This window comes from Cordyceps fumosorosea (assembly GCF_001636725.1).
Source record: "Cordyceps fumosorosea ARSEF 2679 chromosome Unknown scaffold_12, whole genome shotgun sequence".
Classification (NCBI taxonomy): domain Eukaryota; kingdom Fungi; phylum Ascomycota; class Sordariomycetes; order Hypocreales; family Cordycipitaceae; genus Cordyceps; species Cordyceps fumosorosea.
Genome location: NW_017387312.1, coordinates 284,707 through 312,044, shown reverse-complemented (window position 1 = coordinate 312,044; position 27,338 = coordinate 284,707). Strand labels below are relative to the sequence as shown.

The following is a 27,338-nucleotide window of genomic DNA, read 5'->3' as shown; positions in this document are numbered from 1 at the left end:
ATGTCAAGCGCCAAAGCCACCAAGAAGAGCGCATTCTCCTGCGAGCCCTGTCGCCGTCGCAAGGTCAGTCTCTCACTTCAATCGTTTGCATTTTGCTCTCTGCCAGCTATTGCCAACCCGCCGCCTCAACCTCCGAATCCGCCGCCCGCCCGCCACACCCGCAACCAAGAATCAACGCAAATAGCTGACCAAGGCTTTATTTTCCTTGACCGCGCAACAGGTAAAATGTGGTGGTGAACAACCCATGTGTCAGCGATGCGCCTCGCGCAATGATGAATGCGTTTACAAACTGTCAGTGTTCTTCTCTCGCCTCGTCTCACCTTGCCCGCTGCGTTGGTGACGCCGTTGCCCGCCCGCTAGACCGCCGGACGCTGACACCTAAAAACACCCCGCTAGTAACCCCACGCTCTCGTATACGCAACGCCTTGAGAAGCGCATCAAGGAACTCGAGGAGCAGCTTGCTTCCTCATCTCGGTCACCTCCTTCCATCACCGCATCGGCCCATTCCAGTCCTTCCACCGCCAGCACCGGTTTGAACGATGGCCGGTCACCTCCCAAATCCCATCCCGACGAGCATTCATTTAGTCGCAGCTTTAGCGGACTCAGGGTTGACGACAAAGGCCGCATAACGTTTGGAAACGGCGCCTGCGCTAATGAGCGACCGACAAACCCCAATTCCAGCGGCGTCTACACATCTGCCGAACTCGACCAGTCGATACGAGAGAGGCTTGTCGCCAACGCCATGCAGCAGCGCGCCCTCGAGAACTTTTCAGGAACACCAGTGCGTTGCTTTCCATTGCAAGACAGTCTGCCATCATGTTACTAACGTCGTCATTCCCAGGAGCCGTTTCAATACTTACTCAACGTCCATTGGTGCTGGATTCAACCACTGTTCATGTTCATTTATAGACCAGCCTTCACTCGTCAGTCACCCCGCCACTGCCCTTGGGATCTCCATCTTGTCGCAGGGTTTGGATTGACATACTAACCTCTCACAGGCGATATGCAGAATATGGGCCAATACTACTCCCATATGCTCCTCAATGCCCTCATGTCACACTCCGTCAACTGGGGGAGAAACGACCCGACTACGCGGCACCTCCTAGACGAGCACTACGGTGGCGGACAGATCTTTGGAAAGCATGCTAGGAGCATGCTCTTCGAAGACATGAAGCAAGGTGCTTGTACGATCCCCATGGTACAGACATTGCTGCTCCTCAGCGCCGAGGAATGCGCCTTCGGCAACACGATCCAGGCCTGGACGTACAGTGGTCTGGCGTTTCGTTTGATGGACAAAATAGGCGTTTGCTTTGACGGCCAACGGTATCACGGCGCTGTTCCGCTCAATGACGAAGACGTTGAAATACGTCGTAGAATATTTTGGAGTAGCTTTTTCTGGGACAAGATGTTGAGTTTGTACATGGGTCGAATGCCAACCCTGCATCTCACACCTGCCTCACCACCACTGGTCATGTGTACGTACCTCGGAACGATGCTCGTCTTCTTTTGTCCTGCCCACTCAAAGGCGCTAACACGGGGTGCAGACGATGATTCGGCCGAAAACGAGCCATGGGAGCCTTTTGGCATGCCGCCCGATGGCAGAACATGGAATTATCCACCCTCCACGGCCCACTCGGCCACCTGCTTCATCGCCATGATTCGACTCTCGCTCATCTTCAACGAAATCTTGCTCCACATGTACGATCCCGTCATCCCGAATACCGAGAACGAAATGATCGAATGCGTGACGATCCAAGGCCCGGCGCTGGATAAGTGGTGGGATGATTTCCCCCCATACCTCAAGATGGAGGCTACCAATCTCCCAGCTATTGGCCCACCAACACATCTCTTCACCTCGAAGTAGGTCATGATTCGACTTCTCGCTCGGAAAGCCTTGTACTGACAACCGACAAAGCTGCATATTTCACACATACAGGATACTGTTGTACAGGCCAATGCTCACGCGCCAGTACGAGACAGGCATCGATGGCCAGCTGCCGTGGAGCACGTATCTTGTCAACTGCGTAACATCGGCGACGGCGACGATTGCTATTTTCGATCTCTTTGCGAGGACGTACAGTATCAAATACTGCGCCTTGTCGATATCGTATAGCATGTATATTGCCGCCTCTGTGTTTTTGCTGCAGGTGAGGGCCATGCCAAGCGACTTCCAGGCCATCAGGCGCCTGGACTATTGCCTCCACATGCTGCACAGAGTCATGGTGTTCAATCCGAGTAAGTGATGGTCGATCAACATGTCAAGGGCAAGTCGCTGACAGAATGTGTGTAGTTATCGGTCGCTCCACGGATTTCATTTTGAAACAGCTCGTGGGTATCGGTATTTCGTTCGACGTGGCTGCCGGCTGCCTTGTAGAAACCGTATCGCGTCGCCCGCTCGCCCCTCAAAATACACAGCTTTATCAGCGCCCGCTCGAGTCGACCACAGAGCTTGCTGCGCAGTCCTCGACGCACGCCTTGTTTTACTCGACGATCGGCGACGACTTCGGAACCGGGGCTGTGCACCCAGACGTATACCATGCGATGATAGGCCTCGAGCCTGTGACAGTTCGCTTTTGTACGCTGGACGATTGAGCACTCTCGGATCGTGCTGGATCAAGAAGCGACACTCGTGCGCAGACAGGCAGGGTAAGTAACCCGTGCCAAGGCGTAGTCTTCATCCGCGTCTCTAAGCCCAGGCTTCATCTTTTGTTTCGGCCTATCAAAAATCATGACATAGGTGTCGGAAAAGATGAGAGGTTGCAAGTATGCAAATGCCACGCAGGCCCTTCCCTTGTCTTTATATTGAGCGAGGGAGGCTCCTGTTTATAATGCCCGAATGGGCTGCCCAGGGCGGGCTGCGGCCCTTGTCCGCGGATAAAGGTGGGCTCCTGGATAGGCCGAAAACAAGGCAGCGGGGACGCTAGTTCGGGCAACATCCGAAACCGTGCCGCAACAACCACATCCGCGCCTGCATCACCACGGAAGTTGACCGCTGCTAAACGGGAATAATATGACTTGACACGGGGCTACGACTGACATGCTACACTCAAGCATTTGGTGTTGATGCAGTGCAACTGTCTCACCGCTCAAGTGACACGGCATGCGGTCAGAGGCTATGTGTCAAGACAGGCGGAACAAACATGAGGGAGTGAATGCCGTTGCGCTGTGCGAGCGAGCACAGGGAGCACGAGTACCGACATTCTATTCACATGGTGGCGCATATTCCACAAAATCCAGGAAGCGGAGGTGCTTTTGTACCACTCGGCCGATATAGAGACCCGTATCCCCGAAGCCACACACAGCCTTATCCCACGGTGTTGCGCGATGTGAGAGCTCTGTGACTGCCCATATCAACAATACTATCAGCATTTACACTCTCAACATCATCAACGCTATCAACACTATTAATACTATCAACACCATCCGCACAATCCTTATCGTCCGCAATGTTAGGCTTCTCCAGACGACGGCCCGTCAGTGGCCCGCAGCTGAACTCGGGGACATTGTTGTGGCGGCGATCAATCTGAACTTGCAACCCCCCGGCGGCATTCGCTTGATATTTTTATTCATTTTGTCTACAGCATTTTTTGGGACGTCGGAGTTTGGGGCAAGCAAAATACTGGAAGCATGCTTTTTGATGAGACCAATGACGGATAAAGTGCTACGGAGCACACACTTTTGTCTAATTTTTATTCTCCTTCTCCTATAATGAAGGAATTACATAGATGTATTCGTGAATACACACAAAGTATCCACACTATAAGGGTACTAACGGCTTCACGGAGACGTGTGGATGAGGATACGAGGCCTCTGAGGGTGGAGGGATAACCCGGTCAAGCCCATGCAGGCAGGGGAGCGAACGAGCAAGTTAATCCACCCTTTGATTCTTTGCCCTTTCCCCGATGCATGCCAACCCAGTGGCCAGTCCGTTTTGCAAAAGTAGAGGAAGCCAAGGTCTTTTCTTGGCTCGGGCGTCATGCAAGCTAAGCCTGCCTTTCTCCAATTCTACAAACCGAGGAGTACGAAGTAACACAACATGATCAGCAGCGCGAGAGACCCATGGCAAATGACGCGCGTAAAGTCTTTACTCATCGGTCAGTGCCCGGCCGGCCGCTTCTCGCACCGCTGCTGCGGGCGACGGAACGGCCCCCCGCTCGCCTATTCCCTTGGCCTCGGCAACCTGGGCCGGGGGAAGCAATGCGGAAAGAAACCGTTTTCGTGGCTGAACTGACATGGGTTACGTACCCGTACGTGTTAACTCCGTCAGCTTGGTCACGGGGTGGTTGCATCTGGCTTCTCATAAACCCGTTGGCAAGCTTCCCACGGTTTGTAAGCACCAGCTTGCGCATGCTCCCGTTCTCGCTTGGACGTTTTGGAAGTGCCAAGGGATTTGCATATTGTGGCAAAACCGGGCAGTTTCCGAACACTCCTGCTGTATCCAGAAGCGAAGGCCGCAGCAGGTCGGCAAATGCGAGAATTGGGACACCGTGTGCTGCTCATGATATCCTTTCCAAATCTGGATATCGTGTCTCATTTCCTTCTGTCCACATCTGTTGTTGTCGTGTCGTGATTTCTGAACGAGAGCATGTTACAGTTACCTGGCCAGTCGAGGATGATTACGTGTACTCCCTTGGCGATGAGTTAATGCGGCTGCTTGCCACGAATCTGTATGGGCACGCCTTGATACGTGAAGAACCGCAAGTGTGGAATGCAAACTCTCCATTCACTATCCATTCACTCCGCCAAAGTCTTGAATTTTTGGGGGTGGCCGAGAGCTAGGCCATATGATGCGCTTGGCCAGACAGCGATCCGCAGTCGGCCGCCAGCGCTCAACGGTTTCTGTACACTGCTACCACAGGGGGCTGCAAAAACGCAAACGACACTCTGGAATTTACTTGTGGCAGAATCGACGACAGCCAAAAGGCTCTAATAAATATCTTATCTGATTCTAAAGCGCCTTGTAATAGCGGGTTTGCCCAGCTGACGAGATCTTTGGCAGGGAAGATGTACCGATCCCATACAGAGAGCCCCGGCGATGTCATTCATGGGCGACGCTAGCTTGCTTGCATGCCTGCTAGATAAGAGGGAGAAAGTATGGTTACTTAATAATGTGCTAAAACCTAGCGCGTCCAAATTTTGGTATATATTCGATAATATCATGCAAGAACTAATATGCAAGGAAAGGGTATTGAAAAATACAAGGTGCTGCCACTACTCAAACTTGTACGCGCCCATCTTCCGAGGCGGCACATGCTTCTGAAACATGGCATCAATCTCGTCAAATGTGCGGTCTTTAAGTTCGGGAATGAGAAAATAGCTTCCGATAGATGCGAGGAGACCCAGCCCTCCAAATACAAATCCGACCTTGCCCTTGAGATTTCCCTCGTCGGGATTGATCATGTAGGGGATGGCAAAGTTGAAAGCAGTACCCATGACAGCCTGGGTAGCCGTCGCAAGAGCGATTGTTTGGGCACGAAGAGTGGTGCTGCTCGTCTCTGAGAGGATGGTAAAGGCCATGGCCCCGAGAGATAGGAAATAGAAGAAGGCGTAAATGACAGTCAATGCTGCCTGTGCCCACTTTGCGCCACCCGTATGAACAAGGTCCAATATTCCGATGAGGAGCAGAATTGCAGTGAGTACTCCCATGCCGCCCAGAAAGAGTTTGCGGCGGCCAAGACTGTTGACGGTAAACCAGCTGACAATGTTGCCTGCTAGACCGCACGCGGTTACCCCAACCCCCATGTTGAAGCTGGAAGCTGTAGGCAGACCGGCAAGCTGGAAGAAGTAGCTGGAGAATCCAAGAACAAAAATGATGCCGACTAGGTGCTGACAGCAAAAGATAAACATGCTGATGACGGAGCGGATCAGGTTGGTTCCTCTGAAGCAGTCGATCAGCCTGCCAGTGTCGGACTTGGCAGCCTCCTCTTCTGCAATTGTGGCCTCCAGTGTTAGTAGCTTGGCGTCTGCATCAACGCCAGATCCGAACAGGCGGCGTAGGGCCGCCTTGGCTTCTTCCCGCTTCCCCCGGCGGGCGAGATACCAGGGAGATTCGGGAGCGAATGGCAAGAAGGCGAGGAAGAAAGCTGGGAAGAAGAGCTGGATCGCAAATGGCGCGCGATACGCCCAGCGCGAAGTCCACTCCCCAAAGCCGGCCACGGCCCCGTTGGCAATGAGCTGGCCAGACCCGAGGCCGAACTGAACGCCTGCCGAGGCAATGCCACGGAAAACAACAGGGCTCAGCTCTGAAGATACCAAGGGTGCAAGCGTTAGGTAGAACCCAAGCCCAACTCCAAGAATGAGCTTCGATATTAGGAATGCAGCCTTGGCGGTGGATAAAATCTGGCCGATAATACCACCAGTAGCGATAATAAGCCCGATCAGCAAAGAGGGCCGGCGACCGATACGGTCGGCTGTCCAGGCGCAAATGAAGCCGCCAAAGAACTGACCAACGCTGCTAATGGTATTGAATGCGCTCTGCCAATCAGCGGGGAGAATATATTTCTGGTCGCTTGGTCTGTAATAGCCAAAATCGCGCCGGAAAGATTCGACACCAATCATTGCACCATTGACCTGAGCATCAAAGCCCCTGCATCGTGTTAGAGCAATGTGCACAATAACCAGGTCAGACTGGCAGCCGTAGAATGGCCGAGGAGGATGTCACATACCAGCCTACTCCAGCCATAGCCCAGTAGAAAATCCACCAGACGAGGACGGGGTAATCTTTCAAGACTTGCTTCACAGTGAGCTCGTGCTCGGCCTTGTTGTCTTGCCTCAATGCATTTTTAGCCTGCATTACATCCTCGACGCCCGAGACGTGAGCCTCAAGTGTGGCATCGAACTTGTCATCCATGGTCGCGATTGGTAGAAGGACCGGTCGTCGATGGTACGCTATGGTGGTTCAATAACGTTGGGGGTTGTTGGTTTGCGGCACCATTTTTGGCGAAGGAAGCGAGAGTGTGGTTGTCGGCGTTTATTTATGATTCCAATGGAAACGGTGAACCTCTTCGCCGGCCATTTGAGGGAGCGGTCTTGAATCAATTGCCCAGGATTGGGTAAAGAAGACTAGCCTGGGGCCTGTTCAGCCCGCTCTGCTTAAGGAAAAAGGCTTGGTTGTGGAAGGCTCTGCAGCGAGCTATTTCGGACCGATTCTTAACAGAACCATATGGCAGCTAGGAACTGAGCAAGCAAGCCATGGAGAAAATCCGAGGTGATATATAGATGCGATGGGTGGGAACTGTTTCCCAAGGGGCGCCGTTTGCGGGGAGCCAGAGCGAGCGTTGAGATTGTGGAGGGCGGTTCTCCCCGACGGCGGCGCACACTTGCTTTCAGGGACCATGTGCGCCGTTCCAGCTCAATATGCGGGGAAAGACGAGATGATGCGGGGGTGAGACAAACGATGGAAATTAATGACAAAAATTGGGGGCGGTGATACAATATCAGGATGATGGCAGATGCTGAAGAAAGAGATACAGAGAATGTAAGGGGAACGCGGTTGTAGATGCTGTTTGGTGGCGGGTTGGTGGACAAGGGACAACGGAAGATGGCCTCCCCCGGCCCTTGGCAGCTGGCAGCTGGCAGCTGCGACCCCACCGTGTGGCAAAACTTTTCTCTTTGATTTGCCTCATGACATCTCATCATCACTATCACCAAAGTCAACACCATTGCCAACGCCATGAAAATGGGCAACTGCATATTTCCTCAGACAGCATCGATTTGCCAGCCGCTTCAGCTTCTCTCCGCGCCACTCCCCCCTGTGCTCACACGTCGTGACAGCAAAGTATGGCGCGTTTCCGGCCGCGTCGAAGGCTGAAGATTACACAACTCCCAATTCTCGGGTAGCTCATCCTATTCGGCCAGACTACCCTTGTCGTGGCTGTTTGCCATCACGAGGTGGATGGCTGGCCCGCCTCAGCGGAGCCTGTGCCTGCGAACGCCGTCGTCATCTAGCGTTGAAAGCTGGGGAAGCAATGCGTGTGGCATGCCTGAAGCAAGAGATATCACCAGTATTTTGCGGATATATCCCCAGGCCCCCCCACAGACAGCGCCACAGGCTAACTGTTGTCGGCTTCAGGCCTAGGAGCCCTGTATTTCAACAGCGACACTCCCCGACGCAGGACTACAATCTCCGTCTTACATGGCCATCGTATCTTCTACCTGGTGGACGATTTGACCAGCGGATGGGTAGTATCTATACAACCCAGCCCAGCCATGCCTTTGCCTACAATGACGGCTGGTGTGTTGCCAGCTGCAGCCTCGTCTGCAGCCCTACACGACATCCACAATACCCGAGTTGATGATTCCGCGGCATCACCTGGTAGCCTACCGGTTGATGCAGAGACCTCTCCCGTATCGCCGACAGATGCTGCTGCGCCAAGCCGAAGACCTGGAAAGCGCCCGGCTGCACGTGGTACAGCGTTCTATCCGCGAAAACGGGCCAACACCGCTTGTCAAGTCTGTCGCGCGCGCAAAACCAAGTGTGACAACCTGAAGCCCAGTTGCTCGTACTGTCTGAGTGTTGGTGCAACCTGCGTTCAGTCACCGGTCGACCTGTCGAGCTTCGATCCGGCTAGTCTCAAGATTTTGGAGCGTCTAGAAGACCTGGAACAGCTTCTGCGCGAGGCTGCAGCTCCTTCTACAACCAGGAACCCGCCGCTCGCTCTAAATCATGTCTCAAATCACTTGGTTTATACAGCCACTGAAGATCAGGTCTTGAACACACAGCTCTCCCCCGAGAATCCCCTACGCGTGAGCTCGAACGGCCACACTCAACCCCAGGAAGTTGAGACTGTCGCCGAAGTAGATGGACCATTCTTAGACAGTATCCTACCGCTTCGTGTGGATCGAATTCTTCAATGGCCTTTGTTTAACGATCAGGGGCAGAATGAGTCGCCTTACTGTCTCCCTGCGGACGCCATCTCTACACCGTCCGCAGCAGCGTCCGCAATGGCGGGTTTGGTAGACATGGAGTCTCACCGACTATATCGACTTCTGGACAATTTTTTCCTCTACATTCACTGCAAGAACCCGATTCTCGATGAACCATCTACACGCCGCTTAGTTGGTAATGCGTTTCTAAACGGCATTGATTGGTCTCCAGCATCCTGTCTGGCCATGATAGTATGCGCTCTTGGCAGTGTTGCCACACCATTTGGTGATAGCCATCAGACCAAGCCCGGATCACAAGCATACCAAGACTCGCAGGTCTTTTTCCGCGCCGCACAAAAGAGGATAGGTATTTTGCTGGTGAGCTCTGATATTGTTGGAGCGCAGTGCCTTTTCCTGTCTGGCGTTTACATGATGATGGTATTTCAGCCCATTTACGCTTGGCGGTATTTTTCGCAAGCACTGGCTGCCTGCCAGCACTTTCCTCTCCTTGCTCGAGCGCAACACATGTCTGGTGACTCGGATTTCTCCCCAGACTCAATGGAAATGGGACGTCAGGATACCCAGGAACAAGCGGTATACTGGTCGGCATGGAAGTCAGAAAGGGAGCTCCGAAATGAACTAAGCCTGCCAGACTTTGACATTGTTTATTCCGGCAGCACACTCTATCCTCCCTTCTTCCCGGCACCGCCGGTTCCACCAGCAAACTCCCCGGACGGCCCTGATTCAGAGGCACAGCGAGCTAAAGGCGCTTGGCTATATTACCTGGCGGAAATATCACTTCGAAGGCTAACGAGTCGTCTTTGTAGCGAAGTTACAAAGCTGCGCCAAAACACGCCCTCCAACTCAAGATTTCTGAAGCTGCTAGGCGATATGATCACAGAGTACGAGGGTCAGGCGCGCGAATGGTCCGACAACCTTCCTTCGGAACTATCTATACAAACTCCTGTGGCTGAGGACGGCATCTCGCGATCTGTCCTCCGGGGACGATTGATCAATTTGTATGAAATGCTCTACTGGCCTTTTGTCGTGGCCAGCCTAAGTGCTGCCGCCTCCGGTATTGCCGTGAGTGACTCGGTATCTCGTTTCTCACGCACGGGGCTGGAGATGCACGTCCATCAAGTTCATGTAAATGAGCCGGGTTTCTTTCACCGACACCATGGGTCGATGTTCATGATTCGGGCGTGCACCAGAAGTGCGTTGGTGCTTGTCGCCGCAGCGAAATCCGGCATACCAATGCCCGCCAACTGGCAACAGTCTGTATACAATGTGGCTGGGATGCTCACATATTGGGAAGACGAGGATCGTGATTTGATACAATGGAGGACAACTTTGGAAAACGAATTGGCCTCAATTTTAGGACGCTGATGTGAGATAAATGAGCAAACATTCGAGAAAGGACCCTTTTTTCTCTCGCACAAGTGCTTTGCGCACCAAACTGATTCTCCTAAGATTCTTGTTTTGAGCTACTCAATTGAAGCAAAGGCGCAAGTTGTGGCCAATAGCCCATCGCTCTGTCATTCTTCTTTGTGTGGGCTCCTTATTCACACAATCTAGTGCTTCTTGGCGCGGCCTTCGAGCTTCTCGAGCTTCGCAAACGCGTTGGTCGTCGCCCTAGCACTCGAGAGCAGCAGGATGGATGGGATGACGATCCAAAAGGCGTTGAGGAAGACGTAGTACCCGACAAAGTAGTACGGCTCCGGGCGGGAGAATTCGAGCCCGCGAACTGCGAACTCGTACGTGCATGTGCCGTAGTATAGGACGTCGCCGTAGAGCTGGCCGAGCGAGATGATGGACTGGACTGGGTGGCGCCAGGCGCGGCCGCGAACGACGCCGTACGCGCAGAGGAGGGAGAGCGGACCCCAGAGGAAGGCGGTGACAGCCTCCATGCACGCCAGGAAGCTGTCGCGGGTGAGGTAGCGCGAGTCGGAGAGCGAGTACTCCTTCCAGAGCTGGGAGAGGACGTGGGAGGAGGCGCCGATGTGGTGCTCGTGACGGGCGTAGTGTCCTGCATAGAGCTGTTAGCATTTGAAACTTTTTTATTCAGATTTCCCGCTTTTGCCGTTGCGGCCGTCTTCGTTTCTTCTCGTCGACGCACCTTCGAGGCCGAGATGGATGACGCCGCAGAGGACAAACCACAGCGCGGTGGCCACCTCGGTCGCGGGCATGGAGGGCCGCGCGCGACGGATGAGGACGAAGCAGGACCCCAGGATGGCGGTGAGCGTGGTGGTGAAGATGGCGAGAATCTGCGCCGTCGATAGCGTGTTGGCGACGTAGCCGTCAATGACGACGTTGGGCGGGTAGTACGAGTGGTTGGCGGAAGCCGTCATTTTTGATGACTCGAAATTGCTAAATCGAGATGGCGAAGTCGGGTGAGTTATTGAACTGTTACGGGAAAGAAACGAGGCTGGAATGCGAGAATATATATCTCTGTTTGGGGCCTTTCTGTTTATTCCATTGTGCCCCCATTGCCGAAGCTTGCCTCGATCGTATTCGGTCATCGCCTCATGTCGAAAATCCCGGATCCGAGCCGGATCTTGACGAGCGCGAATAACGCTGCGGAGTTGGCCCTGTCCCCCCCCCGATACGCGTATATCCAAAGGGCAATCTTGCATGAATAAAAGTCTATTTAATCCACAGATATTCATTGGTAGAATACAAACTTGACCGACCCGATCGACAGGGCCCGAGTCCGAGGAGGGGATCCACCTAAGGAAATCACTTCGGGGCCGAGGACAGCGAGCTGAGAACAAACACCCAACCCCTTCTCTGTTCATACACCGCGAAACTGCAGCATTCACCTACTCCAGCGAGTCCAGGAACCGCAGCAAGTCTTTCCTCGTCACCATGCCGACAAACTGCGAAGAACCGTCTGCCACGACCGCGACGTAGGCCACTCCTAGCTTGCCAAACATCTCCACGGCGTGCTCGATGGGCGCCTTGGCCGACACGCACACCGGGCTCCCGTCGACCAGCTCGGAAAGCTCCCCCGCAGAGAGGTCTACGACACCGCCCCGCTCCGCCGTCGCGTCCTTGTCGGCGGCGGCCACGATGGTGCGCAGGTCGCCTCCCCAGACGTGGCCGCAACAGGTGCCCCTGTCGTTGACCATGGCGAACCCCGGCTCCAGTACGTTCCGGGCAGCAGCCTGCGCCAGCTTGCCGCGTAGGTGCGACGCGCTCGCCTGGCGCTCCGGCGTGACCCGCAGCGTCAGCGCGTCGTCTCCCTCCCCGTCCGGCGGCGTGGTCAGCAGCGCCTCGACCAGCAGCGGCGGGTGCGTGCGGGTGCGCCGCCGCAGCGTCTCTAGGGCGCGCTCCGCGTCCAGGCATGGGTGGCCGACGAGGCTCTGCGCGACGTCGTAGACGCCGTCGGGGCTGATGACGTCGGCGACCCATTTGGCCGTGAGGATGGCCACCATGAACGGCGGGACGTAGCCGACCTCGCCCGTCAGCTCGAACATGATGACGGCCAGGCTGACCGTCATGCGGCACACGCCCGCGAGGAACGCGGCCGACCCGACCATGGCGAAGACGCCCGGCGACGACGACGGCACGAGCTGCCCGACCATGCGCCCGAATAAGGCGCCCGCGTCGAGAGCGGGGATGATGACGCCCGACGGAACCTTGCAGCCGAACGTGATGATCGTTAGAACCAGCTTGACGAGCGTTCCCGACACCAGCCAGGCGTAGTATATTCCCCTGCCGTGCGTGCGCGCCTCAGCGGCGCAGATCCAGTCCTCCTCCACGCTGTTGCAGTCCACGAGCAACCGCTCCATGACCTTGTCGCCCGTCTCGCGGATCAGCGGGTTCGGGTACTGCAGCAGCGCCGTGGCCAGCGCGACGAGGCCGACCTCGAGCACCGGGCTGCTGCGCCGGATCAGCGGCAGCTGGCGAAACGTGCGCGACCAGAGCGCGTTGGCCGCGCAGAAGACGCCGCCAAAGACGCCGCCGCAGACACCCAGCAGCGCGAAGACGGCGTAGTGCGCGGCGTCGTAGTTGACGCCGTAGCTGGTCTCGAAGAGCACCAGCTTGCCCGTGCCGGCGGGGTTGAGCTCGCGCAGCGCGGCCGCGGCGACCAGTGAGCACAAAAAGGCGCGCCACAGTACGCGCCGCGGGAAGTAGGTACTGATCTCCTCGTAGCTGAAGAGGACGCCGCCGATGGGCGCGCCGAAGGCGACGGAGAGGCCGGCGGAGCAGGCGACGCTGAGGGCCTCGCGCGCGCGCATCGCGTTCTCAGCGCCGCCGCGGTCCGGGGCAGGCAGCCAGCGCGAGACCAGGTGCCCGATGCAGGCCGAGATGTGCACAAAGGGACCTTCCTTGCCGAGGCACATGGCCGTGGCGACGGCGAAGATGGCGCCGACCGACTTGACGACCATGACTTTGAGGCTTAGCAGGTGAGGGATGTCGAAGCCCGAGAGCACCGATTTGATCTCAGGGATGCCGCTACCCGTCGCCATGTACATGGTCTTGACCACCACGGTGCGCTTCTGCTCCTCCGGTGCGATCCGGTCGCCTTGCTCCGCGTCCGGCGCGTCCACCACCAGCTCGTGCCGGGTCGTCATGGACAGCGCCGACGCCACGACGCCAAAGGCCACGGCCGTCGCGACGTAGATCAGGTACGCGCCGGAGAAGCTGTCCGCCCACGGCCGCCAGTGCCGACACGCACCGCCGCCGCCGCCGCCGCCGCCGCCGCCGTCGTCGTCATCGTCGAGCACGCAACACGCGCGCCTGCTCAGCCAGAAGCCGCCCGTGGCGGTGCAGCGACCCGTCTTCCAGTCGGACAGCGTCTCGACGCCGACGTCGACGATGAAGGCGACGAGGGCCGTGAGGCCGCCGACGAGGCACGCGGCGAGCCAACCTTGAGCTGCCGGGGTCCACCAGCGGGACGCGGCGCCGGTCTCGGCGTGGCTGCTCTGGACGAGCGCGCGGAGCCAGTCGGCGGTGCCGTAGCCGGTGTACGGGGCGAGAGCGGGCTCTGTGGAAGTTGAGCGGCGCTGGTTGCGTGCCCGAAACTGGTTCTCGGCAGCCTGTTTAGGAGAAGAATTGTCAGACGTGAATCCCGGCAAGACGTTGTCTGTAATTGCTGCTGTTGGCTGGCGGGGGGCATGAGGTCATACCAGGAGAGGGGCCGTCTCCGACACGCTTGCCGGAGCCATTGATTACGATGGGGGAGTGGAATTTGGAAATGCAGGAATCAATAGGTCAGTAGATTTATTTTGAAGGAATTGTCAGTATGGCCGTCCATGTTGTACTTGAATTCCCCTGTTGTGCGGGCTTGTCGCCGCGGAGAAGTTGATGACAAGTCAGTCAGGTGCGAGCGTCGTAACCTGTCATATGATGGGCACTGGGGGCAGGACAACAGAGGATCGCCGCGATGCACTGGCCGGGTATCTGCAGGGACTCGTCATTTGCGGGGTATTTGGTAGGAATCGACGTGTTTGAGCGACGGTTTTTCTCAATATGGGAAACCGTTGGCTTGGGGTTCTAAGACACAGTGTTACGCGAGGTGATGTCAAGCGGGAGATGACGCATGGCCGGAACAGTGAGTTAGACGACGGGACGATTATGGCTTGGCGGGCTCTTTGCATCATATTATAACCCCCCTTTTTGCTTCGTTTTTTTATTTCCTAAGATTTCATCGTTGACATTTTGTGGTATTTTCCTGTCCTAGATGGCTTCCTATCTAAGGCCACAGCAAGACAGCCAAGATACTGTCAACCCCGCGGCGGCTCCACTGCGCTACAAGCTCCCGTCCTGGAGGCTTGAAGCGCCCAAAAAAAAAAGTAGCCTATTTGGAAACATCTCTGTCGTCATGTCAATGAGGCAAATCATTCTTCGTCATCACCCGCTTTGATTCCATTCAGCATCCATCCTCGTCCGCAGAAGACCTCAAATCCACCCTTTTTCTTCTACAAATCGCTGCTTAATCTGTACTTCTTTCTTCTATATAAGAAACACCATCCATCCGTTCATCCATCATCCATCACGCCATTGCCAGACCCATTTGTCAGGAACAGCTTCCCCCCACCAAGCAATCCACCACCACCGCATCACACCCTGCCAACTTGTTAATTTTTTTTTTCTTTCTCGCCTTCCCTTTCCCTCGCCAGCGATGCCCTTTACGTCCTTCATCAACCGCTTCTTCACCCGCTCCTTTGGTCTCTCCCCCAAAATGTCCATCGCTCCCGAAGCCGGATCCGGTGGCGCCGCCTCCACCACCACCACCGCGATCCCCGACGGCGCGCAGCTCTGCACTGTTGCGGCCGGCTGCTTCTGGGGCACCGAGCACCTCTACCGGCGCCACTTTGCCGGCAAGGGCCTCCTCGACGCCAAGGTCGGCTACATTGGCGGCGACCTGAGCGACCCGACCTACCGCGCCGTCTGCGGCGCCCCTCCCTCTCTCTCTCCCTGCCCTACTGACAAGCGCAAAAAAAGACGCCGAGGCCGCGCAGATCGTCTTCGACCCCAAGCAGGTCTCGTACCGCCAGCTGCTCGAGTTCTTCTACCGCTTCCACGACCCGACCACGCTCAACGCGCAGGGGCCCGACACCGGCCCGCAGTACCGCTCGGCCATCTACTACCACGACGCCGAGCAGGAGCGCGTCGCGCGCGAGGTCACGGCCAAGGCCAACGCGCAGTGGTGGCGCGGCGGGGTGGTCACGGAGATTGCGCCGGCAGGCCGCTGGTGGACGGCGGAGGAGTACCACCAGCTCTACCTGGACAACAACCCGTCGGGCTATGAGTGCCCGAGCCACTTCCTGCGCCCGTTCAAGCCGCTCGAGTGACGGGGTGCGTTATTATAAACATGATGAGTATTATGTACATACTAGAATCAAACTTCTAGCTCACTAGCCCTTTTTTAATAAATACTCCTTTTTTTTTCAATTATCCGAGTCCCCCGGAGAATCCTGAAAGCGCTGTTGTTACTAATGAAAGATGTAAGGAAGACAGTATATAATAATATATAAGAGAGTGCTATAGCTATCACATTTATCATAGCTATTATGACTGATATGGCTTTTATCTTTTACACTTTCTTACAGACTTGCGCTGGACCCAGCTATCCATCACCCTACTCCTTCAATCCAACCACACAGATACGGAGCTCGCTGCTGCCCACCTCGAGGCAATCTCCTGTCCAGAGTCTCCCCAGTATGGCAAGTACTGGAGCGCTGACCAGGCCCGCGACTCCTTTGCGCCGTCACGGGAGCTGGTTGCTGAGGTCGCTCGCGCGGCTGGTTGCATCAGGCGGGAGTTCCCGCAAGGTCTCTACGAGTGTCGTTCGATCGGAGTAGGGTCTCTTTTCAGACGGCTGCTCAACATGAAAACTTGATGTTTCGCACAACGGCGTATGGGCACCAGGTGGATGGCAGATCAAGCATCTCTCTTGATGGAAATAAGCTGCCCGAGTCCATGTCTGAGCATATACACGCAGTGCATGTTGTACATGCAAAGACAAGGATGTCTGCTACCAATGGAAACAGAAAATTGACCCTGGGACAGCCTTTGAAGCTCTCTGCGGCCACACCCAACATCACACAGGTTGACTGCTTTAAGCATATGAGTCCAGAATGCTTACGGCTGCTATACAACTTCCACCCGCTGCAAAACACCGCGCACGCAGGACGCAGCTGCTTGCGCCGCAGCGTCAATGGTCTCCTGGCATGCCGTTTCCCAAGCAGGCTGCGTTTCATCAACGCCTCGGTGACAACGTGACCGTCTCCAGCTTCGGCGGTGGCTTTAGCAATCTGTTTCCCGCGCCTTTCTACCAACTCCCTAACGAAGTCTACTATAAGACTCTTCCCGTTGAAGCTGTAGAGGTGGTTTGTTGTTAGAGTGGGGATACCAGGCAGGACAGAGAAGGCTGTCCCAGGATCTACAACATTGAACTGAACAATGAAAATGTACACCAAGAAGTTGAAAAAAAGGTCAAAAATGCAACAAAAAAAGAAATAAAAAAAACATACAACAGCCGGTGTTCGCTGGTCGTCACCGACCCAACTACTACTAATCTGCCGATTAACAACAGCTTGTCTATGGGGGAGCAGACGGGACCCCGAATTCTCTGTTATCTATGGTCGTATGTGGTGGTTGTTGGTCGGTTACTGTATATAATCTTTTGCGACAGAAGTTTAACGAGCTGCTGCATTTTGTTGAGCGTGGCTGGATTTCAGCGACTGCTTTTTTGTATGATTGTATAATTTGGTGTTTATTATTCATAACATACACTTCCGGCGTTTACACGTCGCATAGATACCTCCAAGTTGGTGAAGTTATCCACTTTGCTTAAGCCTGGCAGAGACCGTCGTGGACGCTGGCCGGGTTGGAGGTGGCATCGCCCCAGTCCATGCCCTTCATCAGGCGGCCAATCTCGGTGCTTCCGTCGGCACGGAGGTAGTCGCCTACAATAGCAGAGTTGTCAGCAAAGGGTTCATGATACCGACCAAGGTTGAAATCATACCTCGCTGGGGCAAGTACCACCAGTCCTGGGAGCGGAAGGCGTTGTTGGTCAGCTGCGACAGGGCGTCGTTGAAGCCCTTGTAGTTGACAAGTTAGCACATATTCCCGGACAGCACTCGGTTCAGAGGCGGCCTTTCTCCCCTCTCAGAGCTTACCGTGTTGCGCTCGTTGTGGTGGTCGTGCTTGGCCCAGGCGACGTAAACCTTGGCGTGGTTGAGGTTCTTCTGGCCGTTGGGCCCGCCCAGCTTCTGGCCGGCCGTGTCGTCGTTGAAGGTGTTTTGGATCTGATCCCACTCGAGGGTCTGGTAGCCGCTGTGCTGCGACAGCTTGATCTCGGCCGGGCGCCACAGGCCGTCGTCGGACTTTTTCCAGATGACGATGACGCGCTCCCAGTCACTGTTCATCACCATAAGGTTAGCCCGCCCTGCCCACTTTCATCGCACCGTGGGAAAGCTTACTAGTGATGGCCAAACACCTTGGCAGGATTGAATCTAGAGGCACGACCCTTGGTTAGCGGCCAAACTCGCGCATTCGATGAGCATGTGGTCATCTCCAACTCACCCGTCCTTTTGGTAAAACAGAGAGTACTGGATGCGGATGCTGGTGTCGGTGCACTTTTGGTACGAGTAGTAGACCGGGAACGACGGCGCCGGGTTGCCGATGGGCACGCCCGGGGTGCGGCAGTTGCAGCCGGCGTCGGGCCAGTCGCACAGGTCGGCGGGTGGCGTCTGCTTGTTGTTCTTGTCGGTGGCAAAGGTCGGGATGCAGGGCGGGTGGTTGAGGGCCTGGCCGAAGAAGAACATGGGCGCGGCCTTCATGGCCAGCGAGACGCCGCCCTCGTTGAGCAGGTCGTTCATGTCCTTGTCGGAGACGGGCGTGGTGTTGGCGCCGGCCAGCGAGAAGAGGCCGGCCGCGGCGGCGATGATGCTCGAGGAGACGGAGATGCGCATCTTGTCTTGTGTTTTTTGAAAAACGATTGAAGTGCAAAAAAACGACGAGCTGGCTCAACTGGACGTTGACTTGATAGGTCCGGCCTCTTTGAATACTGACGAGAGCGGTTGCGGCAGCCATATATACTGACGGCCTTGGTTTGGGGAATCATTTTCCCGATGTGGAGGTAAAGCCGAGATCACTTCCGGCAAATATTCAATGCAGATTAATTTTCCACCTCTCGAGGCATGTCCTGGCGCCATCTCGGCGCGATAGTGCTTACAGGTTGCATCTGGATACCCCAGTTGTGCTGCCACTAGCACGGCATTCGGTGTTAACTCGAGTAAGGTCAGGCATGATTATGAGGAAGATTAGTTGAGAAATTCGGTACAAATAGTTTATGAAGTACCGACTAGGTAGAAAACTAATTGCTGAAAATGTAAGCCAGTCCAACGGTCACGATCGTCCAGGACTGGCTTAAGCCGTACCTGTCCCTGACCTCACAACAGACACAGCAGATTAGAGCCACCAATGTGCAGCCCTAGATTAAGTTTAGGCGGTACCTATTCTAGATGCTACAGTACGTCCCTAGGGATTGGATACAGGATGGCGTTCTCGGTACGACTTGTACGTTTCCCCAAAAAGGTCTTCAAAGTCCTGATGCGCGCCAGCGTCGATCAAAACCTGCTCGATTTCACGCGACCGCGCCGCGAACAGCACAGGACGCCGTCTAGGCAGCACTGGCGCATTGATATCCAGACCAGGCCACTGGGCCAAGATGCGCGTCGCCTTCAGCATTCGGCCTCGTACCGCTGTAGCTAGTAGGAGCAACACGTAGTCCTTGCCAGACTCGGCGTATTGCTCCAGACCCTGTTCAATATGCTTCGTCAGGGGAACATTGCTGTTGGGCCTCAACGCCACACGCAGCTTTTCAATCCAAGACAACTCGTCTTGTATCTCCTTGGGCATGGAATCGCTCCAATTTCGGCGCAAGAAAGCCAAAATCCAGTTGTCGGAGCCTGCTGCCGCCCGTTTCCAAGCTCGAGGCGTCAACCGTACAGCGCCGTGGGCCCGTTCACCAAGCATTTCCATCATGACTCGAATGCTCGATTGCTCTGCTGCCTCGGAGTCTCTTCCCAGCAAAGCCTCGATAAACGATTCGGGGATTTCATCGGGGCAAATCTTGAGCCCATGAAGAAGCAGTTCAAGAAACTTACCCGCTTTCCCGACATCCTCGACCCACGCCACTGCTTCCCATACGTCCGGCCTCATGGGCAAAGCGTTTTCATAGCTATCATGAAGTTCTTGGAGAATCGTTGGCTCGTCTCGGATACTCAGATTGAGGTAAGAGCACTGATAAGAGCACTGTATCAACGCTATCACGGCTGTAGAACCGATCCCCAATTTAACCATTTTCTTTAAAAGGAACGCATCACACTCAGGATTCGCCAGCGCCGCCGCTAGAAGCTCCTTTGTAACGCGAAACTTGTCCCCAAAGCAGCGAGCAAGCAGGTCGAACGTTCCCCCCAAGTCCCTAGTAGGCCGGTTTGTCCCCATTGTGTGCACTTCATCACCACACACGGTATAGGCCTCCAGCCTATAGCCCTTTGACAGGAATAACGGCGCACTCTCCTCCGTCACTTCAGTCACATTGCCATCAGCATCATGCTGCGCCACTGTGATTCCGTCTCTTGTTGTTGGCAGGAGAGGGCTGCGCAAGGACGCCGGAGAAATAAAAACGCCATTCCGCCTCAGCAACAACACAACACTCGTCTTTGGTCGCTCCAATACTACCTTATATTCTGGTGCCTTGTTTGAGCACTTCAGCAGAAATTCAACGATTGACCAACGGCCACAATCCACTGCCCAGTCCAGAGGATAAAGCCCTTCGATTCGTATGTGCCGGTAGCTTGCACCCTTGGCTACAAGTAGCTCTGCGACCTCTAGGTGGTTCTTCACAAGCGCAACAGACAATGGAGTGAGGCCATTTCCCACGGTTTGCTCGTCAATGACAGCTCTGTCCATTCTCCTCCGGAGCAGAGTAGTAACCACCTCAACATGTCCCTTTTCTGATGCCCAGAAAAGAGGAGACTTGTTTTCGAGATCGCATGCCAAGGTTTCGACCCTGATATCTTTCAACAAGACGTCTACTACCGCTCTATCGCCCCTAGACGCAGCATAGGACAACGGTGTCCGCCCGAAATGATCTGGAAGCGTGGGGGAAGCTTGCTGGCTTATTAAAAGCTTGACCATTGTGGGCTCTCCAAATTCCGAGGCCCAGCTGATTGCTGTCCGGCCGATCAGGTCCGGCCCGTTAATTTTGGAACCAACTCCCAATGCAGCTTGAACTACCTCTGTCCATCCTCGCTCGGCAGCGTAGGAGAGCACAGTGCGACCATTTTGGTCCGGTTTCGATACTTTGATGCCTTGTTGTGAGAGAAGCCAGAGAGTTTCGTCCCTTTTATGATCAAATATGGCCTTGATAATATCTTTGGCCGACGGCGGTCTTCTACACGGCTCACGCTCGGAAAGGTCGGCGTACCGCTGGATAACTTCGATAACTTGTTTCGAATCTTCATCGTTCTGCTCTATTAGACGCTCCATCGCAAACCTCAGCGAATCCAATCCACCTTGGGCAAAGAAGGCTTCCGGTCCGCACAGCAAGGAGCGATACAGCTCACAGAGCCGCAACACGATTTCGGCCCGTGCTGAACTGCATTCCATGTAACCCTCCACATGATGATAGGCCCAACGCAGAAGGGCCTCCGCTGTCTCGTATTGCCTTTCTTTTTTGTGGCTCTCAGCTTGTCTCAATAAAACTTCAAGAGATTCTATTGGAGAGGAAAGTTTGGATCTGCTCCGTAATGCCGAAATGACGACCAAGGATGCCTCTTGTCTTGAACCAAGCCCACTCTCCTCAAAACAGTCAATCAGCTTTGAAATGACGTCGTTCTTCAGAACAAACCGCTCTATCCCTAATCCGGCGGCTCCTTTAGGACCAACAGAGTCCATGATCGCCGTGATGGAGCAAAGAAACGACTGATAGATGTCTTGGGCGCAGAGGGTAGGCAGAGGGTTGTTGCTGCTGTCGCTGACTGGGAAGGTCGAAATCAAGGTCAAGAGCTCAGTATTGTTCAAGTCAACATCATGCCGCACCCCTTTCGTTGTTTCCCAGCCAAACAGTCGTAGCTGGGGGCCGACACTCTTTGCTGCAAGAACTTTGAAGTCAGCCTCGTCATCTTGCCACACCACACTTGGACCTTTATGATACGGAGACAAGTTCGAGGCCAATCTCCTTTCCGTTGTCTGCACGAGGAAGTCCCCTATCCATAGCTCCAGGTCCACCTTGGCTCGCTGCAAGTCTTTTGCATTCTTCGCCGCCGCCAGGATGCGTCCATTTGGTACTCCTGCCGCTTCTGAAATGGTAAGTCCGAAATTGTCTTGTGTCTCCTTGATAGGGTGAGAAATCATGCTCCATGCCGAAAGACCGATGACGGCTTCGAGAGCGTGTTGATCAGCCTGCCAGGAAGATAGCGTTTTGCCTTTTACAGGCCTAATTAGAGATAAGTGTATCTCACAGGATGTTTCCGACTGAGATTGCTGGTGTGTCTGGGGTGGCCGGGATTGTTCGGCCTCCTTATCTTGGCAATGTGAAAAGCCCGCAGCGATCCTTTGATCTGACTCTTCTGTGTTCGCCGTCGGTTGGCCGTTGGCAGCTTGATTGCCGAAGCGGGATTCGACTCGATTATGGGAGCTGAGCGACCAGGTAAAGTGCTGCGCAGCTTGGTAGACCTCTTTGACCATCCCATGGGCAAAGAGAATATCTGCAGTCGCCTCGATGGCCTTTTTCAACTGTCGGGCAGGCGGTCGAGCTCGTACCAGTTGATCTCCCCGTACGTTGGAGCGGCCGGCCCGGGACGGCTTGGACTGGCTGGTCAGCTGTGCAAGCCGAGCGCGATAGTGGAGGAGTGTAGCAGGGCATATATGCTGTTTCGGGTCCTTTCTGCAGTCGGTGTGTTTGAGCCAGTTCATGTGCCCAGCCTTGATCATCCTGTCACTGGCCGTGGAGTGGGAGGCGGACCTGAGGATATGGATTTGATCTATCGGCTTGTCACACTTGTCGGTTACATTAACCGCGTCCGTGTTTTGTGGATTCCCAGCGTTGGATATCATTTCGATGCTCTCAACAGAGCTTGTCGTCTTATTTCTCTCCTTCATGACTTTTGATTCGGTCACGACGTTGGGCTTGGCGCCGCTCGCGACCTCGGCCTTGCCATGCCCGGGTCCTTCCATATCGCGCGTGCTTGACTTTCGCTCTGCATCAGCAACGACTGACCAAAGCAGTGCGCTATTCTTCGGGTCGTAATCACCGTCCCCGCCAATTTGAATAGCGAGCCAGTCCAACTCAGAGCCCTCCACCTCATCCGGGCGATCTTGTAGGCGATTTTCTTCCTTTTTAAGGCGCTCTGTGCGCAGCATGGATCGAGCAAGGCTCATCAGCAGGATCGCGCCGAGCTGGGTAACCGAAACTGACGAGTGCATATATCGCAATCCAGTAAACTGCGCGGCGAATCCGACGAGGGTCAGCACTACGCTGCAGTATACTTTCCACTCAGTTGTGCGCTTCTGGGTGTCCTTCCAAGAGGTTGTGTATTCCTCCAGGGGCTCTTTTGGGTCTGTTGCGAACGAGAACGGGTCAAACGTTTGATCTCCAATAACTTGGTTGCCTGGTTGCACGACGCGCAGCATAGGGTCGCCTTGGCCCGTTGCCTTTCGCTTGAATACCCTCTCTTTGGTGCTTCTCTCGACCAACATGGCGCAGAGATACATGCCAGAGCATTGAGCTACAGTTCCAGCCGCCATCAAACCCAAAGCCCAGTCTGGGGTAACGCGATCATTCTTTTTCCAGCGCCAACGGTATTTCACGAGGGCGGCATAGGCAATGATCCAGCATTGGAGGGACAGCCCTAGCCCTGCGGCCAACCTCATCCATCGCGGATGTTTTTTGATGCCAATATTGAGAGACAAGTTTGGGTTTAGCGCGAATCTTATCTCGTCTTTCGCGGAGCTAGGGGGTTTCTGGCCGTCTCTCGCAGCCTCGACATCGTCGTCTGCTTCACGGCTTCCCTGAACGGGTTTGCCATCTTCTGTCCAAGCGGAGCCTTTGGGCGGGTCACCAATATATTCTTGAAACGAGTAGATGCCAAAATTCGCCGTCTTATCATCTTCGTCGTAGAACAGTGCGTCAGTGGGGTCGTGAACGATTTCTAGGATCTTGGGGCGGCCAAAGACGCGGACAATGGACCCGTTGTGGTAGAGCTCGCAGACATCTCGACTCGTGGAGGAGCATAGCTCTGCTTCGGCGACACCGCCGCCTTCTTGGGCCCGGCCGATGAAGGCGCGCAAGGATGAGCCGCCACAGACGCGGATGGCAGAGACGACGGCAGTTAGTATACCGAGGGGCACCATGGCGAAGATGAAGTTGTCGAGCCACGACGTGGACTCGCTCAGAAACTGTTTAGTGACCTGCTCACCAAAGAGGGCTAGGATAGGGGCGAGATCTGAGGCGAGGTTGTTGGAAAAATCATCCCATCCATCCGCACAGGCAAGCATGGCGAGACAAGGCAAGAGTAGGACCCAACGTCGACGCATCATGGCTGAGTTCTGCGAGTGAGATGCGCTTTGTGTGATGATACACGCGAGATTAGGAAGCTGATTCAAGTCCTGAACATGGTTGAACATGAGACGATGCAGGAGAGACAGTAAGGAGCACAACATCGGAAGGCTTTCAATGTTTGGAGCCTTGCTCTCCTTCGGCGCTTCGCTCCAGCGGCTGACTGGGCTGAGACGTGGGCCATGCAGATATGCCAGCCAGCTCAAGCATCATCCCGATACAAGGAACCCCATGCCCTCCCGCTGTGCAGCTGTCCTTCGAAAAGGGGAAAAATGATGTGCGGGATTGGCCATAAGCCTGCAATGAGTAGGGAGCACCATCGTCAATCGAGGAGATGTATACGTAGCCCAGAAGCAGAAGCCAGAGGGGAGCTACTTTGTAGACCAAGTAGCTTGGCTATGAATAAAAGATGTTCTGCTGCCGATCATCATAGGCTGCGAGACAAAGGCAGCTGCGAAACAGGGAAGTTACAGTACATGCCAGCCACAATGTAAATTAATATTGTCAACGGCAGTGAGCAGGATTCTGGAGAGAGAGAAGCTGTTCTGATGGAGGGCTCTCTTGTTCTCTGCCCACGCCCACCGCCTGGTCAATGCTTACCAGGCGTGGTCAGGTCGATAATACATTGTATGTATATCCAAGCAACATGGACGGACCTGTGCACGCATATTCACCAAGATGTAATTTTTTCTAATTTTTTTTCTTTCTTAAACGATAGTATTAAACAAAAAATGCTTCGTATCATGCACCAATAATGAAACCCGTGCCAGATCGCGGGTTAAACAAATGCGCCAGGTTTGCAAAGTTTCCCAAAACCAGCCCAGTCGCCCAGCGACCAGCAGTCATAAACCGTCGTTGTCACATTAAAAATCCTCCTTGAGCTTTTTGGGGGTGTTGGTCATTACAGGATGCCAATCACGCAAAGGCGCCAACAAAGGCCATGGCAGCAGCTAAACAACACGGGTCAGCAAACGACTTCTTTATTTCTTCAACGTGAACAGCGTGTCTTACCTCCTAGGAGAACAAACGCAAACGCCGTCGCCTTCTTCTTCACACTCATCAGCCTCTCGGCCTCCTCGGACAGGAAGTCCTGCGCCAGGAGATCCACCAGCGCCGCGTAGATGAGCAGGCCCGAGGAGATGGCGTTGAAGACGCCCACTATGATGAGGCCGAACGCGCTGTCCGGGTCGTACGTGTTGCGCGCGCCGAGGCCGATCGCCTGGCCCAGCGGCGCGGTGACGCCGAACGCGACCACCAGCAGCCACGGCCGGACGCTGCCCTGCGGGTACGGCACGGCGGCGATGCGGGAGCCGAGGCCGAGGCCCTCAAAGGCCTGGTGGAAGAGGAAGGCGATGAGCAAGATGACGAAGCCGTCGACGGTGATGGAGAGGGTCATGCCGACAAAGACGGAGTGGAAGAGGATGCCGCCTTCCAGCAGGGTGATGTTGGCGGACATCTTGCGGTACACCTGCGGGTCCACCTCGACGCCGGCCTCGTCAAAGTAGCGGACCTCGGTGGCGGCGTTCTTCTTGCTGCTCCGGGGGGCGGCCACGTCGAGGGCCGAAGACGAGTCGCCAGTCCGGTATTCCGTGGTGGTGGGGCTGCTGTAGCCGCTCTCGTCCTCGGTGATGCCGCCCACAATCACGGTCGTGTCGTTCTTCTTCTCCGCGTCCGCGGTCTCGGGGCGCACATGATGATGCTGGTGGTGGCTGGGCTCGGTGAGGCCCTCGCCCGTGGGACCGCCGTGGGAGTGGCCGCCCGTCTTGGCGTTGAGGTACATCTCAATCACGAAGAGGATGAACATGGACCCCATCATGATCACACCCGGCATGGGCGGATACTTGTCCGTGAAGAGATCGGGGAGACATGGGTTCATGAGATTGCCAAAGGCGGTAGGAAGCAGCTATGTGGGTGTGTTGTTAGACGAAGGACTTGGTCAGCCAAGGTAAGAGGGACAACTTACGTGGACAAAGGCCGTGGCAATGAGGACACCCGTTCCAAAGTGCTTGCAGGCAAAGAAGATGGAAGGGGGTATCTTGAGAGACTTGAACCGCTTGGCCACGACGGGGAATCCGGCTCCTAACCGCGGGAGGTCAGTTACCAGCTCGACAGTTGGGTACCATTCGGAGAATTCTTTTTCTTCTTACCTAGCAGTGAGGAAGCCAGGATTAGGACTAACTACATGGTTAGTTGTTTTCGTGATGCAATGTAGAGGGGTATATGCAAGGAAGCCTACACAAGCCAACCACATGAAGTGGAAGGTCGTACTCGACCTCGGACTTGTCAGCATTGCCGCACTGGGGCTTTTCACCGGCCATCGTGAGAGGTGATGAGGTGAACGGATTATTTCGGGAAGACGGGGTCTGTGTTGTATCGAGAGCTTCGTCGTCAAGTCAATGGAAGGCGAGATGGAGAGAGAGTCTGAGAGTGACTGTGAGACTGAGAGAGACAGAGCTTCGGCGTCAGGTTGGCGGAACGACTTGGCGTGATTTCCGAGGCAGAAGTTTCGAAATATTTCGATCCGTAACCAGACAGGATCATGGAGCACCCGGCTTCTCTTCGTGCCGTGTTGTTGAAGAATGCGAGGTTGTATCGTCCAAGGCATGGGTTTTCAGCGTCCTTTTTGTATATCTCCGGCGGCCTCCGTAGCGCTCAATTCGCCGTGGGATACTTTTTTCTCTTCTCAATCTCCACGAGTTCCAGCCTTGTTTTCAAACCTCTCTACCCAATTTTTTTTATTTTTAATTCTTTTCTCATCCTTCTCTTCGCCATGGATGTGTGTGGGCTCATCCAAGGGAAGGGGAGCTTCAATCTGGGGTCCGTTCCATATCGCGTTGCATGAAAACAAAAATGGGCACGTAACCAATTCCACCAACCATGGAGAGGGGACGTTGGATGAGAATTGTAGCCTCCGGTTGGCCGAGTTTTCCAACGCATCTCCTCGCACGGTTGTGGGCGTTCTGGGGGCCGTCCTTACGGCGCGGCGAACGTTGTCTCAGGACATTCGATTTCTTCGCATCTCACCACCTACCTAGTCAAAGATGTTCAAGGAAAATGGGTACCATGATTATCGGCAATGCGTCACGGGCTAACTGACAGGGTGGGAGGAGCGCGCGAGAGAATATTTCTGTGACACGGACTGTAGCGGAGTTTAGCTTTTGTCTCTTTGTTCACGAGGCAGGCTGGGCTGTCATCATCGGCGGTGGTCTAAGCGGCAGACAAGTTGTTGACAAGGATATGACAAGGTACCCCGAAAACTTGGCGGCATCTTGGACGCCACGGGATTTAGCAAAATGGCGCAACATGGCGTTGCGGATACTGACTAGTAGTTGATACTATGTAGATTCAACTAGCTAACTAGTTGATACTAGTTACTAGATAATAGGCTACCACG

General features: G+C 54.9%; 9 protein-coding genes across 9 annotated transcripts; 2 read left to right on the top strand and 7 right to left on the bottom strand.

Annotated features, from left to right (window-relative positions):
• ISF_05195 (Transcription factor) lies at positions 1-2,592 on the top strand (the record flags this gene model as incomplete). The annotated part of the gene is made up of 6 exons (XM_018848800.1): positions 1-233; positions 397-781; positions 842-923; positions 999-1,860; positions 1,937-2,235; positions 2,291-2,592. The coding sequence occupies 6 exons, from the start codon at positions 1-3 to the stop codon at positions 2,590-2,592; spliced, it is 2,163 nt and encodes a 720-aa protein (XP_018703936.1).
• Positions 2,593-5,211: 2,619 nt separating this feature from the next.
• On the bottom strand, positions 5,212-6,850 carry ISF_05194 (maltose permease; the record flags this gene model as incomplete). The annotated part of the gene is made up of 2 exons (XM_018848799.1): positions 5,212-6,586; positions 6,666-6,850. The coding sequence occupies 2 exons, from the start codon at positions 6,848-6,850 to the stop codon at positions 5,212-5,214; spliced, it is 1,560 nt and encodes a 519-aa protein (XP_018703935.1).
• Positions 6,851-10,436: 3,586 nt separating this feature from the next.
• ISF_05193 (3-beta-hydroxysteroid-Delta(8),Delta(7)-isomerase) lies at positions 10,437-11,213 on the bottom strand (the record flags this gene model as incomplete). The annotated part of the gene is made up of 2 exons (XM_018848798.1): positions 10,437-10,891; positions 10,982-11,213. The coding sequence occupies 2 exons, from the start codon at positions 11,211-11,213 to the stop codon at positions 10,437-10,439; spliced, it is 687 nt and encodes a 228-aa protein (XP_018703934.1).
• A 471-nt stretch (positions 11,214-11,684) lies between these two features.
• ISF_05192 (Chloride channel, core) lies at positions 11,685-14,036 on the bottom strand (the record flags this gene model as incomplete). The annotated part of the gene is made up of 2 exons (XM_018848797.1): positions 11,685-13,907; positions 13,998-14,036. 2 exons carry the CDS (start codon positions 14,034-14,036, stop codon positions 11,685-11,687), a joined length of 2,262 nt encoding a protein of 753 aa, XP_018703933.1.
• Positions 14,037-14,992: 956 nt separating this feature from the next.
• On the top strand, positions 14,993-15,665 carry ISF_05191 (peptide methionine sulfoxide reductase msrB/msrA; the record flags this gene model as incomplete). Its single annotated transcript, XM_018848796.1, has 2 exons — positions 14,993-15,259; positions 15,333-15,665. The coding sequence occupies 2 exons, from the start codon at positions 14,993-14,995 to the stop codon at positions 15,663-15,665; spliced, it is 600 nt and encodes a 199-aa protein (XP_018703932.1).
• Positions 15,666-17,166: 1,501 nt separating this feature from the next.
• ISF_05190 (hypothetical protein) lies at positions 17,167-18,290 on the bottom strand (the record flags this gene model as incomplete). Its single annotated transcript, XM_018848795.1, has 4 exons — positions 17,167-17,282; positions 17,342-17,417; positions 17,496-17,736; positions 17,902-18,290. 4 exons carry the CDS (start codon positions 18,288-18,290, stop codon positions 17,167-17,169), a joined length of 822 nt encoding a protein of 273 aa, XP_018703931.1.
• A 568-nt stretch (positions 18,291-18,858) lies between these two features.
• Positions 18,859-20,874, bottom strand: ISF_05189 (Ankyrin repeat-containing domain protein; the record flags this gene model as incomplete). Its single annotated transcript, XM_018848794.1, has 2 exons — positions 18,859-19,635; positions 19,852-20,874. 2 exons carry the CDS (start codon positions 20,872-20,874, stop codon positions 18,859-18,861), a joined length of 1,800 nt encoding a protein of 599 aa, XP_018703930.1.
• Positions 20,875-21,091: 217 nt separating this feature from the next.
• Positions 21,092-23,922, bottom strand: ISF_05188 (hypothetical protein; the record flags this gene model as incomplete). The annotated part of the gene is made up of 2 exons (XM_018848793.1): positions 21,092-21,101; positions 21,236-23,922. 2 exons carry the CDS (start codon positions 23,920-23,922, stop codon positions 21,092-21,094), a joined length of 2,697 nt encoding a protein of 898 aa, XP_018703929.1.
• Positions 23,923-24,859: 937 nt separating this feature from the next.
• ISF_05187 (Fe(2+) transport protein 3) lies at positions 24,860-26,262 on the bottom strand (the record flags this gene model as incomplete). Its single annotated transcript, XM_018848792.1, has 5 exons — positions 24,860-24,894; positions 24,956-25,847; positions 25,908-26,023; positions 26,092-26,118; positions 26,181-26,262. The coding sequence occupies 5 exons, from the start codon at positions 26,260-26,262 to the stop codon at positions 24,860-24,862; spliced, it is 1,152 nt and encodes a 383-aa protein (XP_018703928.1).
• Between the last annotated feature and the right edge of the window lie 1,076 nt (positions 26,263-27,338).